The sequence below is a fragment of the Hippocampus guttulatus genome, chromosome 1 (genome assembly GCF_054856545.1).
Source record: "Hippocampus guttulatus isolate MCC_2025c chromosome 1, RoL_Hgut_1.0, whole genome shotgun sequence".
Classification (NCBI taxonomy): Eukaryota; Metazoa; Chordata; class Actinopteri; order Syngnathiformes; family Syngnathidae; genus Hippocampus; species Hippocampus guttulatus.
Genome location: NC_141261.1, coordinates 6,572,430 through 6,589,138, shown reverse-complemented (window position 1 = coordinate 6,589,138; position 16,709 = coordinate 6,572,430). Strand labels below are relative to the sequence as shown.

The window sequence follows — 16,709 nt, the reverse complement described above, 5'->3', positions numbered from 1 at the left end:
AAATGATGCTGGCACACAATGGGACGACTTCACTGTCTGATCGATATGTGATGGAAATGGATGTGGAAGGAGAATAGCGCTAGCTGCGTATTTGCTCTCTAACACTAAATGTGATGGATGCAAAGTCATCAACCTTGCGTCTGGGGATTCAAATCCATATCGCAGGTCTCATGTTCATTTCAAGAGGATGTGTTGCACCTGCGTAGGCAAATATTGCACAAGATAATGGTGCATGTGTGTGTGTGTGTTTGATGATAATCTACTTGAAGAATCCAGCCATTGAAACAGCTGACAGTCTGTGGTGAATCGAGTTCCTTATCTTCGCTTATATGCTCACATTCAATCTATTTCTCTTTTATTGACATTCCCGTTTTCTAAAGGTTTAAGAGCAGAAACTTTGTAAATAATCAAAAATACTGCCTGGATAACGAAATTAATACCTTTATTAGTTATTTGATTTATCTTTCAAATAACTGTTTGAAAGAAATGTTCACCTGAGGAAATATACAAAAAAAACTTTATTAGTAACAAAAATAAATACAATGTACAAAGAAAAATAAACACATTACAAGTGGACAGTTGCCAAGTGGTTTTATAAGTTGCATGCTTTTTCAAAAAGGTCAGTTTGGAATAATTTCAGGATCATTTTAAGGTAAAATTATTAACCTGAACAGAAACGTATGTACCAAATGACTGACGGGTTGGCTTATGAGCATTAAAGGCTAAATAGTTTTAGCAACCTGTTCCTTAATTGTGGGAACTAACACTACAATCGCCAAAGACACAGGTGTCAAACTCAAGGCCCGGGGGCCAGATACGGCCCGCAACATTATTTTATGTGGCCCCCCCGAAAGAAAATCAAGTGTGTCAACTTGCATGATCCTTGCCAAATAAATGTACCGACATGTCAACTTGTCATCTGTAATAAATGACGTTGAGATTTTGCAATCATTTTGTTACCCTTACAAGTAATAATGCGATATAAAATAAAGCAGGCAAATCTTTAACCTACGGTGGCATGTGACCTCCGTCACCGGAAGTCGTTAGCGCTCAGTTGTCTGCAATTGCAGCTTGTGATCAGAGCTGTTGCGTTATATCTTTTATCGTTATCATTATTCTCATTCAGTTTGTTTCGTGTACAATTCACCGAGGGCACGGGCAAAGAATAGGAATCTAGAGGGCAGAGGTAAGCATGTTTAAACGGTACGTGTGAGCTGTGATGGTGAACAGGCTGCAAAAGTCTCATCATGGCGTGCATGTGTCTGTGCGTGCTTGTGCGCGGTAACAGGTCGATCGCAGGAGGTTGGTTGATCAAAAAGTTGATCTTCGGTCCAAAAGGTTTGGACACCCCAGCTCTAAATTGTTCCTAGGTGTGATTGTGAGCACGAATGGTTGTTTGTCTATGTGTGCCCTGCGATTGGCTGGTGACCAGTTCAGAGTGTAGCCAGCCGACTGCCCGAAGACAGCTGAGATAGGCTCCAGCACCCTCCGCGACCCTTGTGAGCATGATAAAGCGGATCGGAATACGGATGAAACAATGACAAGCAAGAAGTCCATTTTGGTTGACATTTTATTTCATGATGGTAGGAACACAAGACAAAGGTCATAAAGTTAGTAATGTTCAGGTCATACCACTTTTACTTGGTGCACTGCCCTTTGACGAGGTTGGTGATCAGACAGTAGTTTACATCCACTTTGAGATATAAATAAGGAACAGAAGAGAGGAACTCAACATTCCTCGAGCATTTTTTCTTTTCCTACGACTATCTGTCATTATTATTACTATTATACGGGAATGGGGCTTCTCAATTGGCTAAAATAAGGACGACGCTTAGAGTCAAGGTGACTGGTGGCTTTAAAGGCAATTCCAAGTTGGCATTAAATCATGTGGCTTTATTGTTTGGAGTCACATACAAATATCCATATATTCTTAAGTGTCGCCATCTGAATTGGTCAAAACCAAAGAACAGCATGGCTAAAAACAAAATTTAAAAAAAGAAATAAAGAGAGCGACTGCTGGAATTGAAATGCATTTTGATACACCAGAAGGGAGTTTCCTGATTTCACCTGATATTATGCATGACAGTTATATAATAGCTTTCGTGACATCCCTCCCCCGTGTACATTTATCAAAGTGTGGTAGAAGAGACATGGCTCCAGTGTATATTCCGAAAAGAAATAAAAATAAACATAAACCTCCACAGATAACACATTTTGCTAAATTTACACTTATAACGGGTGGGCTGTACATAAAAATGGATGCCAGATCTTTTCTGAGAGGAAACATTGTCAAGAATGTAAACGAACAAGAGCGTTTGCTACTCAACCACCAAATATGTCTTTATGATTTTGTTCTAGAATATATATTGCCAAAGATCTCATATCAAAAGAAGATATCAGTCATCACAGCTTATTGTAGTTCAGCAACTCCTCATTGCCTCACTGACTGTTTACGAATCCATGCGCTACGACAGTATGTTAGTTAGTTAACAAGGAATCATCACTGATTTGTGGCTGTTATGGCTTCAACAAGGGTCACAGTCTTTCTCAACAGCCCCTTCCAGGAATGTGGAAGAGAAAAAAAAAAGTAAGTCAAGTCTTTTGTTGTTTTTTGACTGTTAACCAGGCAGGATAACGTCCCAAGATAGTCGTCTCTTTTTTCTTGCATTGCTCCTTTTCTCATTTTTTTTTTCTCGTGCGCCATTCAAGGTTCCTGCGCAACTCCCAGGAAAAGCTTTGGAAAGATACAGGAAGTGAGCCAATACTTTTGTTATTGTCATGAAAAAAAAAAAAGATTTTTTTTTTGCGTGTTAAGGACAGAAAAATCAACGCTGCATACATCCATCCATGCATTAATAGTGGTCAATATGAGTGATCATTTGTTGACAAAAATGATCTGAGGAGAACCAACCTTACACATTCACAGTCTCTGGTATTATTTATAAACTATTTATTTATATGATGTCATTTCATGTCGTGATGGTGTTAGAGTCAGATGGGCTTCTGATCCGGCAAAAGATCAATTTAATTTGAAATTCATACATTTTTGGCGCTGTGAGCTGAAGATGGGAGTGAATGGCTGAATGTATTTATTTATTGTACTTTGTCACTGTAGCAGCTTGACTGATCTCAAAGAGTCCCATTTGGGAATTGCAATGAGCTGGTAGTGGTGAGGGAATGTGGTACAATATGATATGGATGTACATGGAATATATATTATTGAATGTAAAAATAATGTTTGGGGCTGGCAGATATGGCACCATGACAAGGCTTTAAGTAAAAATCAACACCAGAGGTCAAGTAATGAGCAAAATCAATAAGTAACCGTTTCTTGTTACCTTGGCGACGGCTTTAACAGCAAAACGATTCCACAGGAAAAAAATGTTTTATATTGATTTTAAAAAAAAAAAGGCAACGGACGTGAATGGAGGTGCAGAAGAAAAAAATTCTGAAAAAAAAACCCAACAAGAAAAAAAAATCTTCCCATATAAAAACCGATGAAAAGTTTACAAAAATAGAAAATAATTACAGCAGGAGACATGGGTGCTATGGAGGGAGTGGAAAGGGTGGTGAGGATTTCTTGAGTATTGACTGATTTGTTTCCTCATTTCGCTCAGTGTTTATTTTTATTTTTATTTTTCTTTCGTGCTTGGATGCTTATTTGGCCGCCGGACAGTGTAATATTTGGGGGCTGTTCAAGGCGTCCTCCACCAGGTGGAGCTCCACGCCGTCCACCACCACGTCCTTGATGCAGCCCACAAAGCCCGTGCTGTAGGCCTTGGGCAGCCGACGGGCCACGGCCACTTCTTCCAGACCGCCTGAGGGCAACAGCAGACAAGGTGACAGGTCAGCCGTTGGGAAGAGCAAACAAAAGATGTGATTAGTCTCTCTGTCAATACAAAAATAATAGCGGTGGGATGTAACTGAGCACAAATCGTTTCGCAGTACACTGAATTTGGGGTGTTTCATTTACAGATGTCTGCTCTTTTTCAAAACAGGCTTGTTACTTTATTAAATCTGCGGTTGACGACACAACATAAAGAAAAACATAATGAGAGAGAGGTAAAAAGTCGACCCCTGTTGATATCTTAATCTTGCAGGAATGTGACGATACCACATAATCAGAGAAGGAAGATATTCCAAATCCTTTTTTTGGTTGTTGTCGGACACAAGAATGATTCGTGGTAATTGTCTTTTGCCAGGCCAAACACTAGCAGCTTCTGGCATTCAAAAATGATCAGTTAGCTGTTATCATAATTGTTTTGTTTTTTGTTTTAAGTATGTTGTTTGATTTTGCTCACGGGCAGGGGCAACCAGAGGGTGGGGCCGAGCATTCACCAGCATCCCATTTGTGCGTTTACGATCGTGTGGAAGGCGCATCCGGCTTGCATTAGGGGTCATCAATTTGGGAACACTCCCATCCATCACAAGCATACAACTAGGGTTAAGGTTTCAAATTAGGGTTTTAAACTAAGGTTAGGGGTTAAAATTAGGGTTTCAAACTAGCGTTGTTATGGTTTCAAATAAGGGATTTAAACTTCGGAGAGGTTTTCAAAGTATGGTTTCAAATTAGGGTTTTAAACTACAGTTAGGGGGTTCAAAGTAGAGTTTGAAACTAGGGTGAGCATTTCAATGAAGGGTTTTAAACTAGTGTTTGGATTTCAAAGTCGGGTTTTAGCTTTTGGTAAGGCTTTCAAAGGAGTGTTTAGTGGCCAAGTGACGCCTCCGCTGCCTTGTGGTTCTGAATTGAATCTAATTGAATTCGAATTTAAATGGGTTCTGAAATGTTGCTGTATTGAAAAGAGTGCAAACAATGGTGATCGTAAGAGTTGCCTTTCGGAGGTGGAGGAACCTCAGGCAGTTAAAAGGTTTCATAAGTGAGTGACATGACATTAGCAATCTTTCTGCTCCACAATGAAGTTTATCGTTTCTTTTGGATTTCAAATGAATTGTGCACAGGGTTGAAGGCCCTTTTAAAGCTCCGGCCCTTTGTTTTGATGTACCGGTACTTGAATATACTTTTAATCTTCGAGGAATCTCCTCTTGGCTGACGTATGCACTACTGTGTTCATCATGAAGTCATTTGGCTCCATGAGAGAGTGACAGTCCGTGTGGATGACATTTTTCGAAAGAACTCTCGGTATGATGCTATGCACCGCAAACTACGGCCACGAACGTGTGCAGTGTCAATCAAGCGGGGGCATTATTATTATCTTTGGAGGGGCAGAATTGAAGATGTTGATATCTAAATTGGAAGGTAGCCCTCTGAGGACGGTCATGATGTGTTTTAATCTCAGCGTGAACAGAATGAAAGAGTTCTTCTCTCATATGAAATGAGCACTTTTGTAATTCAACGCAAGTGATTCAGTCCATTGTGCTTTCTATTTTCGCACCTTTTCAATTTAAATCGAATTCTAAATGATTCCTTCTATCCCTTGAGGAGACGCAGTGATCCAATGGGCATTTTGACGCCTCCTATTCTGCTCCAATATGTTTGATGGCGAGTTACGTATTTGCGTCAGCACAGTCAAATTCGTCTTCTTTCTCGACGCACCAGCAAGTTTTTAATTCAAATATTCATCCGAGCTTATACGTTCTCCTCATCGTTGATATCCCGCACTTATCGGCTGGACTCAAGAGTTCACTTTGCCATCAAAAGCTCTTTTACCCCTTCTGTCGCGCCCATTTTAATCGGATTGTGCACCTTAGAAATCGGGGATCGACAGGCCTAATTTCACGCGCGTTACCGTCGAATTAATGACGGGTGGTGAAAAGGGGATTTAAAAAGAAGAGCCCTTGACGGAAGGATTGGAGGATTATGTATTCTTGCTGCGGGGCTCAGTTCTCTCAACTGACTTCATGTCGTTACCTGAACGCAACGACACACCTCCATTGTCTCGACCTAGCCGCAAGATTTGGTTTCGGTCGATCTATTCTCCATTGCGAGACTAATAAAGGTTTTCTTATCTTTTCTTATCTTAATGCTTTTCTACAGTGAAACCCCCCCCCCCCCCCCCGCAAATAGTTGACTAAAACCATTCCACTTTTGGTACACTCTTGTTGCCATACCGAATGTGGTGGTACGCTGTGTGCTGTTGTGCTTTCAATTGCACCAATTCTACACTGTTAAAAAAACAAAAGAACAAAAAGCTGAGTGAACTCAAAATTTCCTTGCAAAAAACGGATAAAATTTGAAGTTAGCCAAGTCAACAAAATATTTTAAGTTTTACTCATGTCGTAAATTGGCTCTCCCACATTTCCAACAGAGAAATAAGAGTTTACAGTACTAACTCTCCCTTGAATAGTCCCACAACTTCCAGATGTAAGGAAAAACAACTCAGCTTTGTTGTGCTAACTAAAATTGTTGCCTAACTGTTAAAAATGTCAATTTTAAAGTTGTTCCATCTTAAATAGCTGTTTTAGCCACCAACCCCCCTCAACTCCAAATACATGTGGTGTCTTTTGGAGTGCAGATGCTTGAATTGATCAATGTAAGGGTCCCTTCAAAGCAAGGCTGTCACCTTTGTATAATGCTTGATTTGGATCAGAGGACATGTGATTCTTTGCGTTTAAGCCTTTCATGCACCCTGCAACCTGATAACATGATAAGCTGTCCACTGTAGCAACTGCTGTCCCTGAAAGGGTTAAATGGGCCGCCCCATTGGGGCTTGGTCAGCTGGAGCAAAGCGCCCCCATGATGGAGGCCGTTTTGTAGAGCGGATGATCTATTTCTCCATTTCTCTATCCAAGCGCGGCCACCTACCCAACCAAAGTGCTCCGTCTGTGTCCAGCTGAGTTGCCGCCAAAGGCGATGATCCCGTCACTGCCGCCTCATTGCCGACTTGTAGCGATCCATCTCGTAGCGCTCTGCGGAAAGACGGAGCTGTTGTTTAGAAGCATGCGCGTCATACTCAATAGCTGTAAAATGTTCTTTTGATTTAATCTGAAGCATCATGACTCCACCGCTCCACTGGCAGCACACTGAGCACCCCCCCATAAACGCCTTTGCCAAGCAGCGTTCTAAATGGGCCCGCCAGCAGCTAACAGATGCCGCAAGAGTCGCCTTCATACAAGGTGGCCCCCGTACTAAGCGGTTGCACACACTCAAGAATTGTGACGACGGGGATAATTTGAACCCACTAAAGTGTCATTCCGACAGAGGGGGCCTCATTAAAACGGCAAGGAACGCAGATTGCAGCACTATAACTACACATGCTGTGATTTACTCCGCCGTCAACATCCGAATGATGCCGTGTGGCTCTTGGCGTGCCAAGGATGAGACGTGAGAGCGATCCTTGGCTTGGCATGGACGTTGAACCATCAATTATTACTGCTTTCTTACACAATGGAAGCAAATGTAATTATCCGCCGCACTTGGGTTCACAGCCGTGCTGAAAGCTTATGTCCAGCAGGTGATAAATGGGTCACACTCCAATTTCAAGCAGCGTAATTTGTTTCTAATGACAGAATCCTTTAATGTGATCGATGCACGCTCGATGCCACGCTTCCTTTCTTTTTGTTAAAGCATTGCACTAAATGAGCTGCGTTTTTTTGGACAACATCCACAAACGAACATTTTAAACAATCGTCGAAGTAAGTTTAAACGTATTGAATCGAAACTTTGCGAATTAACGATGGCGCCTTGAGCGCGGCAGCTTGTTACGCTAATTTTTTCTCTTTAATTTTTATGTTGCCACACTTTTTTTTTAATGTTTATTGAACATGGCGTAAACCTGTTGTGGATTGTTTTTAGCGCTTTTGGCCGTGATGGGCACTTGTTTTGCGCCATGACGGGCGGCATGTTTGCGACCGCGCTGTTTTTGTTGATCGGGGGCTCTGTCGGATTGTCTGGGAAGGTACGACTACGAGGAGTCACAAGAAGATTATTCCCGAGGAGAGATCAAGAGGGATACGAGTCAACGTTCCAAAAAGTAAAGTGAAGCGAAAGAGTTGACTAAATGGGACAGGAGAACTCAACCGATCTTTCTATCGGTGTGTTTTTCGCCAATGGACGAACTGCTTGCTTCTGTAAAACTACAGTTGCTGGGTTACTTTCAAACAGCTCGTCGCAAATATGTTTGACTTGATGTGTGTTGTGATCATGACATGCTATGGTCAATGAATACTTTAGTCTTGCCCCTCTCTCAGCTTCAAACCACATGCGCAACAAGAGGGAATACAACGCGGCACCTCCTGCACACAAAGCGGCAAATGCAAACGGGGCCGCTGTGTATTTTGTTCGGAGATTATTCCTAACGGCATATAATTTGATGTTTTGTCGCCGCGCAGCTTTTGTTACAGCCGCAGCTGTCGTGAAAGCGATGTCAATCAAAGTTTCATTTGAATTTTAAAACCTCGTCAACATACATACGCAGCGCATCCACAGGAAGCGGCGATGTCAAGGCAACATCCAATTCGGAGCTAACCTGATGAATTTAAATGCAGTCTATACGTAACATTGACAATTTGAACATTACTATTTTCACGACTGAACCCCCTGAAGGCGCACCGTTTTAATCTCGTCGAATTACTGTGGGGAGTATATTGCGCTTTGCTGATGGGATACATGATCTACCCATACTGTTTCATTACATTTGAATCACAACAAGATTGTAATTTATCGTCCCACCGTATTACATTTGATTGTGCTGAGAAAATCTAAATGCCGTGGCTGAGGTGATGTCTGTGCTCTCTGCATGGATGCGCTGTCCTACTCATATAGATCAGGGAAGGAGAACATCAATGCTGGAAGGGACGGGGCAATTTTTCACCAGTGCTATTGAGAGTCCACATAGGACCACACACTTCCTAACAAGATGCATGACAGAAAAAGCTGTTTTAAATACGTACAAACTATGTGCAGATGAGGAACACTTCATACATTTCATACATTTGGTGTGACGATGAGCACGAATGGTTGTTTGTCTATGTGTGTCCTGCAATTGGCTGGACACCAGTTCAGGGTGTCCCCAGCCTACTGCCCGATGACAGCTGGGACAGGCTCCAGCACATCCGTGAACCCTCGTGAGGATAAGCGGCACAGATATTGGATGAACGGGTGAATAATACATTTCTCAATGCATGAACAAAAGATCCACGACACAAACCCGTCAGAAAAGCGTTTGAAGCAAACGACAAAATAACCACTAACTGTATTTTTTCTATCCGTGCAAAGGGCTCTCTTGCATGAAAATTACCATTGAAGGATGACACAAAGCTGCTGCTTAAGAAACCAACATTAAGTGCAAGAACTCATTTTTGTGCGTTTTTCACAAAAATCAGCTGTTAAAATTGGAATTTTATTGAGATCCTGCTTATCATTCCAAATCCACCAAAAATAAAAAATAAAATAAAAAATAGGCCGACTCATGTTTTAGTGCAGTATAAAACCCACATTGTAAGTGCAACTCTGTCGTCAAATAATGTTTGGGTCGGACTACATTGTCTCAAGTCGACACCGGAATATTTGCAGTTTAGCACCAGCCACTTTGCATATTCCCAGATTTTTTTCCTTTTTTCATATTTGCGATATTTCCCAGGTTTCACTGGATTTTTTTTTCCCCCATTCATGCCCTGTTTTTCATGGAAAACGTGAGATGATTTTTTTTCCTTTTTGCCCCATCTGTAATATACATAATATGCTAGTGCTACGGGAAAATGAAGAATACTCTTCTGGAAAACTGAATTACTCAAAGGGGAACGCACACAACCCACTCAGAGGGTATAAAAAGCTTCCAAGTTTGCCCCGCTTCAACTAATTTGTGGTAATCTGATTAATTGCAAATGTAATTTAGATCTTAATTCCCCAAAGTGTGGCATCAGCTGTCATGCTAGGAGCGTGATCGCCAAGATGCATTTGTGTGTGTTGGGATTCGGCTTCGTGCGGTTTTTATGACATTATTATTTAATTTTCCCATGTGGAGCCTAAGTGCTGCTGCATGTTCTTCCTTCCCCCACATTCATTAATGCAGCCACGGAATTTCATCTGCAAGGCGCATCGCATTCAAGCATGACCAGGCGTGGAAATAACCTTAATCTGAGACTAATCTGTCAACTCAGAGCATCAGAGGATTGATGCGAGGGATGGCAGCGACAGGAATAGAATACGGATGAAGTGTAATCCCATCAAAGTGATAAAAAAAAGCCTTCCCTCGCTGACACGGCACCACTCACCTGCTCGCCTTGATGCGTATCCAGCGGTTGGTGTCGACGCGCACCGAGGAACGCAGCACCACCGGCTTGGAGCCCAGGTCGTACATCATCTGAACGCGGCCGTCCACGATGGCCAGGGCGATGTAGTCGGAACGCTCCACGCCCTTCCCGCTCCACAGCACGAGGCCCTGAGTCGCCTCCGTGCGGATGCGGAGCTCGAATTTGTTCACCAGCAGAGCCTTTTCACTGAGGGGGCAGAACGGCGGAGGCGTGAGGTGACATGTGGATGTCCTTCTGTCAACTGAAAAGAGTTCAAATAGTTGACCGGAGGGGGGGGGGGGGGGGGGGGGGGGAGTCTGTGAAGCAAGGGAGCGCTATATTCAACTCTCTTATCATCATGAAGATGACACAAGGTGCAGGATATTATTGATTACGAGGATGGACAATTGGTTGGAAGTTGCAAAAGAAAATTGAGATGGTACAACTGGGATTTGGACAGACATTGGGTGTCATTCCTTCCAAAAATAGGCGTAGCCTCAGCAATGCGTAGTAAGAGGAAGAATGTAAGGGGGGGGGGGGGGGGATCGACACCAGAAGTTGAAGTGGACTTGCATTCAAATTGAGTTAGACTGCAATGTCAAGCAATGCATCGCCACGTATCACAGTCGAAGGAGAATATTTATTTCACTTTTAACACTAATGTAACAATTACCGTGTTAAAATGTTACTTAATACATTACCTGCACAGTTAATATAAGGTTTTTTATGGCGGAGACAGTTTATTCTTAGATGCGATGCTATTTGGGTGGGGGGGATTTTTTTTTTCGATATTAAGTCAAGGTTGCCCAATGTCCTGGAATTGATTGATCCTGACATTTTAAGTTCTAATTTATTGACATCAAAAAGTGTTGCTAGGGGATCGTGAAAAGAATCCAAATGAACGGGGATCCTCTTCAGTACTGCACAGTGGTTCTTAACCTTGTTCGAGGTACTGAACCCAACTAGTTCACATGCACATTCACCGAACCCTTCATTTGTGAAAAATATATATATTTTTTTACAAATTCAAGGCATTAAAAAACTCATTAAAAATGGAAAAAAGTAAATAAAATTTCAAGCCATAAGGATAGTTTTTAAAAATAATTTAATTGTATGGCAGAGGCGTCGTCGAACTCCTGAGATCGATTCACCGAAACTCTAGGGTTCGATTAAACCCAGATTAAGAACCACTGGTATAGCTCAATAATAAAATATAAATATGCAGTAAATTGACAATGACAGAGGACTTGGAAAAGTATGTCAACACACTTTTGCCAACTTGTATCCAGTATACAGTGAGGCTCTGTGTTCTCATACAGAACTCGTTTACCCGCTTTGCTTCATTTGATGGCCAGAGTTTACTGACCTTGTCCCTGAGAGCTTTGCGTCCATCCCTCTGCTCCAATTTCACACCACTTTAATCCGAAAATTTCTTTGTGCAACTTGAATTTTTGTCACAATCAGGGGACAAGAGCTTTCCGCAAAAAAATTAGGACCATACAATTATCCAAAATGACGCCTTTGGAAGATGAAGATTCAAGATTCAGGAGCAACGAAGCATGACTAATTCATTCTACAAACTCCATCTCACGACTTTCATCCATGTTGTGTATTATTGACGTGAGGGCAATCGGAATGCAGACAGTGTTTTAGTATAGCGGGGGCGCTGTGTGTCCACCGAGAGGGTGTTATTCACAACCTCTCTTCTTGTGTCTGCTGATGTGTCTTCAGGTGGCATGTTTGATCTTCTGCCTGCTCACACCCTGGGAGGGTGAAGATAAGACGCTATCCCAAAGAGGCATTGCACGGAACGGCCAAACGTGCACTCACAATCGCCATACGAGTATGTTAAAAATAAAAAAAAGGCCAGCCAGTTCTTTATGTTTTCCCGGTGGAGTGTCAACGGGTACGCCCCCCCCCCCCCAACCTACCATATGCCGGCATGACTGTTCGTAAGGTACAATTTTGTGTGCGTGCCATCAATCAGCATCTGTGCAATTGTTCGCACATCTGGCACAAAGCTATAATCCACCTTCCTCAAAGGGTATTTTAACACAAAGACAAGGTGAGGACAACAAACAACCAGTGGCACATAGATGAAAACAACAAACAACAACAGCAAAGAGCTGGGCACAAAAGATTAGACGAGACAGACGACATGGCACGGGAGTCAGCGTGGAAAAAAAAAAAGAGGCTCACGGAAGTGATTTTTTTTCTTATGTGCAAGAATGAAAGAGGAACACTGTGAAGAGTAATGAGACAAGAGTTGGCAGAACAGCAAAAATGTGGTTCACCTCAGCAGAACAAAATGACTTTTAAAAAAAGTGTTTCATTTTATATTTCTTATCTTCTGTTTACAAATGCAAAGTTTTTATTTCCTTTTTGTTCTTGAATTCCTATTTCTCCATTTAAAAAAAAAGTCCTGGATGTAAAAGTCATTCATTATCTGAATCTGCTGAGGTTACCAGAAACACCAACAAAAAAGGAAATTATCGTATTTTTTTTCTCTCCATACAGAGAAAAAAAAAATACAACCCAAAACAAATAAAGCTCAACGAATCCTCTTCTGGCAAACCCTCAAAGAGCTCACAGGGACCAATAAATCTCCATCCGAGCAGCTTGTCAGTGATAAGTTCAAGGTTATTAAGCGAGCTGAATATATCATGAATAAAACAACGGCGCGCACGCGAGGTTTGGAAATCTCATATACGCCGCTGACTTCCGCGACCGGTACTGTGTCGTTGCCTCTGTTTTTATAAATGGTTGGATTTTATCTACTTCGAACACGTGTTCAAATTCTGTTAACAGCGTATTCCGCAACGGCCCGCTCCTGCCAGTGTGACTCTAGGTGGCAGCAGAGTGTAAAATACAAGAGCCAAAGGCCCCAACGGGTGAGCCTCGGAGGCTGCGGATCCAGTTCTGTGCTGCCATCAGAGCCTTGAATTTGGATGAAATCAAAAAATGGGAAGAGGTTCAGTCTGACTCGTTTTTGTAACTCTGTCGCGATAATTAAAATGATGCCGCATCCGCGCAAGGAGCTTTAGCCTGTTGGGCGGAAGGTGAGGGTTTGTCTCAGAAGAAGAAGAACAAGGGGGATGAGGAATAAGAGCCCGCATGTCTTAAAGGTCTGAGAGACTCACCTCTGGTCAGACGGGTTCTCCACAGACTCGGGACTTCGGGAAAAGGGGGGGGGGGGGGGGAGGGAGAAAGTCAAGGGCATGCAATGTAAGCGGAGAGGCCAAAAAAGGACGGAGGGAAAGAGGGGTTGGTGTGACCAAAAGCTGAAACAAGCTAATGATCCTTCACTCCAATATCCAGCATGGTGACTGTCGTGATCACAGGAAGTGTGCGACGAGGGATAGGCGTGTTCAAATGATGGATCGATTGTTGAGCAAACACATTTTGTTTGACCACATTTGACTTCTATTATTTGCAACAGAAGCGTGATGTTGTATCGTCGCAGGTCTGAAGTTGCCCTGGTAAATAAATGCCGTCAAAGGAAAAGTGCACCGGAATGCCGCTCGAAGTCATATTTCCTGTTCCTTAACTCAGAACGGCTGAAACACTGCAATTTGAATGTGAGGTCACACAAAAAAAAAAGACCCCCGCAGTTAATATCAATCCAATCCAGCAATTTTCTTTGTTGCTCATCCTGTTCCAAGGAAATCAGTATTTTGCTATGTCCTCTCTGCATGAGCCGTTTCAGTGAATCTTTATCGGAAACAATTATCCGAGACTGCCATTAAAAAAAAAAAAAGAAAAAGATACATACAGTTGATTGTTATTACTGCTGGCGGTCAAATTGTCGATTCGAAACAAAACAAATTCTTGCTTATTACCTTCGTCAGCCATGTGACGCTAATGCTAGAAAAAGACACCGGATAAAAGCAACGGTTGGTGTAAACACGATGTGCACTAAAAGACCAGATTGCTGGAAAGGAAATGGAGTGAAGTGCCAAATAGAGCTGGCGGTCACTGGATTCAATTGGACTCCAAACTCGAGTGTATTCATATCGTGATACACTCTTTATTCGCGAGAACCAATGTGACGCAGTTACTTTATTTCATTCCAGTTGATTTGCGCGATCGAATACAAAACACAGTTTGTTCACGGTCTTTGAGGTCTCTTTGTTTGGCTTTGAATGGGGCGTTTTAACAATTAAGAGTGTCTAAGTGGTGAAATATAATTACCTCTTGGAAATGGAGTTTATTGTAGGAGAACAAGCTGTTATGCACCGCGATCATTGCCAACAATATTTGTTTTCTCGATCTGACAATCGAGACATTCACCTGAATGTGCATCCCTTTGTGCCTTCTTCACACTGCAACCATGAAAAGAGGCCCTCCAGGGCACCACTGTTGCATCAAGGTGTGCCCCCCCCCCCAAATAAAACAAGCATCTTTTAAAGGGCAACATCAAGATAACGTGTCTTCATTTCCAGCGTCTGTACCTCGCACCGAGACCTTATTCAGCTACTTTCCCCGAACAACCGCTTGAGCTAAATGAGGCAAGTATGCCACTGGGTAGCATCAATTAACTAGAGCAGTGAACGAGACACACTGGTCAAAAAATGGGGTCAAGTGCTACAGCGGCGGTGGGAAATCATCGCCATATATGATTTGTCATTGAAAGAACGGGCCTTGAGCCAAATCCACCCGAGCTTTTACGGGCCGGGCAAAGCGAGCAGAGCCATCCAAGGGTGCTCCGCGTGGTAGTGCCATTAACCCGAGGTGAACGTTTTTGACTTCGCGCCCTTGCCGAGCACTCGATGGCCTTTGTGAGAAATGTATTCATTTCTGGTTCAAAATCAAATCAAGCCGAATTGATCCGTGCACCTGCAGAGCGCCGCGCCCGAGCTGCGCTTACTTAGACTCAAATTCATTGTTGCGCTTTAACTAAATGTGACATCCATTACACTTTTGACAGTCTGGCTCAGAGGAGCCGTTATCCCCCCCCGGCCCCCACCTCTGTTAAGTGAGATTGATGCCTTTGGATACACACTGGAAGGGCTCTCAACTGGGGGTCCATGGGTGGGGGGCCATGTTTGTGATTAACATGATGCTGGCCTGTAATGTAATTAATTAATTCCTCATAACAGATATTTGGAAAATAAACACAGAGGACAAAGATTGGAAATCTGATCCGAATCCAGTAAGCTTTTCTAGGCTACTTACCAAGCTAATGATCAGGAATAATAAACTGTCCAAGCGCCAGAAACTAGGTCAGTATATCTTCCTCTTGCTGTTTTTCAAGGGAGGGAGGCGGAGGTGGAGGGGGGGGGGGGTCTCCTTCATGTTCCGCATTCCACTTAATACCATTTAATGCATAAATGCATGGCGGTTCATTTTGTATACTCACCGTGCATAAAATATCGCACATTTTCAAAACAGCAATTCAATTTGGCAATGCTTATCATGCGCACATTCATGCTTCTCGCTTGCACTGGGGGAGGGCCGAGGGGAACAGAAAGGGTCAAATGACACTGCAAATGGTGGTGACAACAACAAAATCTGTCAAAATGAAACAAAATGAAGTTGAATTGAAAGAATAAGGGGGACATGTACAGTCGGGATGGTTCTCGTAGGCATGGAGATGAGAATATGACTGGAAACGTGATGTTTTTAGTGTTTTTCAGTTATGTTAATTATCCCAAAAAAATGGACCATTTGTTGCTGTTAGTTGGGCTCGATCTGAAGCCGGGCAATTTCCCAATAGACGTATCGTCTACTTACTCTGGGATCTCATTGGTCAGTTGGCTTTAGTGGAAAAGGAAAGACAGTGAGGGACATTTTATGTGAGACGTGACACTCAAAGACAAAAAGACATCAAGGCTAACACTGGACAAAGCAAGCAACACACAAAAACAGACAGTGGTCAGGGAGCGCCTTTTGCAACATTGCTTGTTATTTGGAGCTTTGTGTCGACAAATGTACGGAGCCGTTTATTTTCTCTCTGTTCATAGACTGTTTCTAATCATCCCTGTGGCAAACTTCACGCTGGAGAAGTACAAATGTCAAACCAGCATCCTAGAAGGAGACAACCTTTTGTTTTCTTCTTGTGTCGTGTCTCCTCCACGACACTCTTCGACATTGATGCCATCAGCTTGATCTCTTTTGTAGAACGTCAGATATTGCAAGTCTTATGCAAAAAGACGACATGGTTTACTCAGGGCAACACTTTGATTGTTGAACGTCTCGGTAATTATGGGAAATTGTGTTAAAAGAAGGCCTATTAGCTTGCTGCTAGTCCCCCTGAAGCGTGTGAGCTAATGATATCATCAAGCTTGTCATCGCGGCTTAGTGAGGGCGCGACGAGACAGATCGTATTATTATATTATTTGGTTAATACGGCAATTAGGATGGAATTGTAGTATTAGGCTAAATAGATGGGGACATGATCTCGTCCTCTTCCTTACCTCCTGGTGACGGCGTTGTGGTATTCGATGAACGTCCGCCCGTCAAAGGCAATGGCCTCAGTCTCAGTCCCGGCAGACTTCTCATAAATGGCTGTGAAGGAA

The 16,709-nt window shown here is 42.7% G+C and overlaps 1 protein-coding gene across 4 annotated transcripts in view; it reads right to left on the bottom strand.

Moving 5' to 3' along the window:
- Positions 1 to 1,552: 1,552 nt before the first annotated feature.
- Positions 1,553 to 16,709, bottom strand: part of agrn (agrin) — a 250,841-nt gene continuing 235,684 nt past the window's right edge. For 2 of the 4 annotated variants that reach the window (XM_086106411.1, XM_086106427.1), the window contains 5 exons: positions 16,608 to 16,698; positions 13,332 to 13,364; positions 10,174 to 10,398; positions 6,764 to 6,867; positions 1,553 to 3,818 (listed from right to left, as the gene is read on the bottom strand). In XM_086106411.1, coding sequence (XP_085962537.1) covers positions 3,658 to 3,818; positions 6,764 to 6,867; positions 10,174 to 10,398; positions 13,332 to 13,364; positions 16,608 to 16,698 — 614 coding nt within the window. In that variant the 3' untranslated portion in view covers positions 1,553 to 3,657. The remainder of the gene's footprint in view (positions 3,819 to 6,763; positions 6,868 to 10,173; positions 10,399 to 13,331; positions 13,365 to 16,607; positions 16,699 to 16,709) is intronic. The other 2 variants (XM_086106418.1, XM_086106434.1) reach the window with 1 other exon arrangement.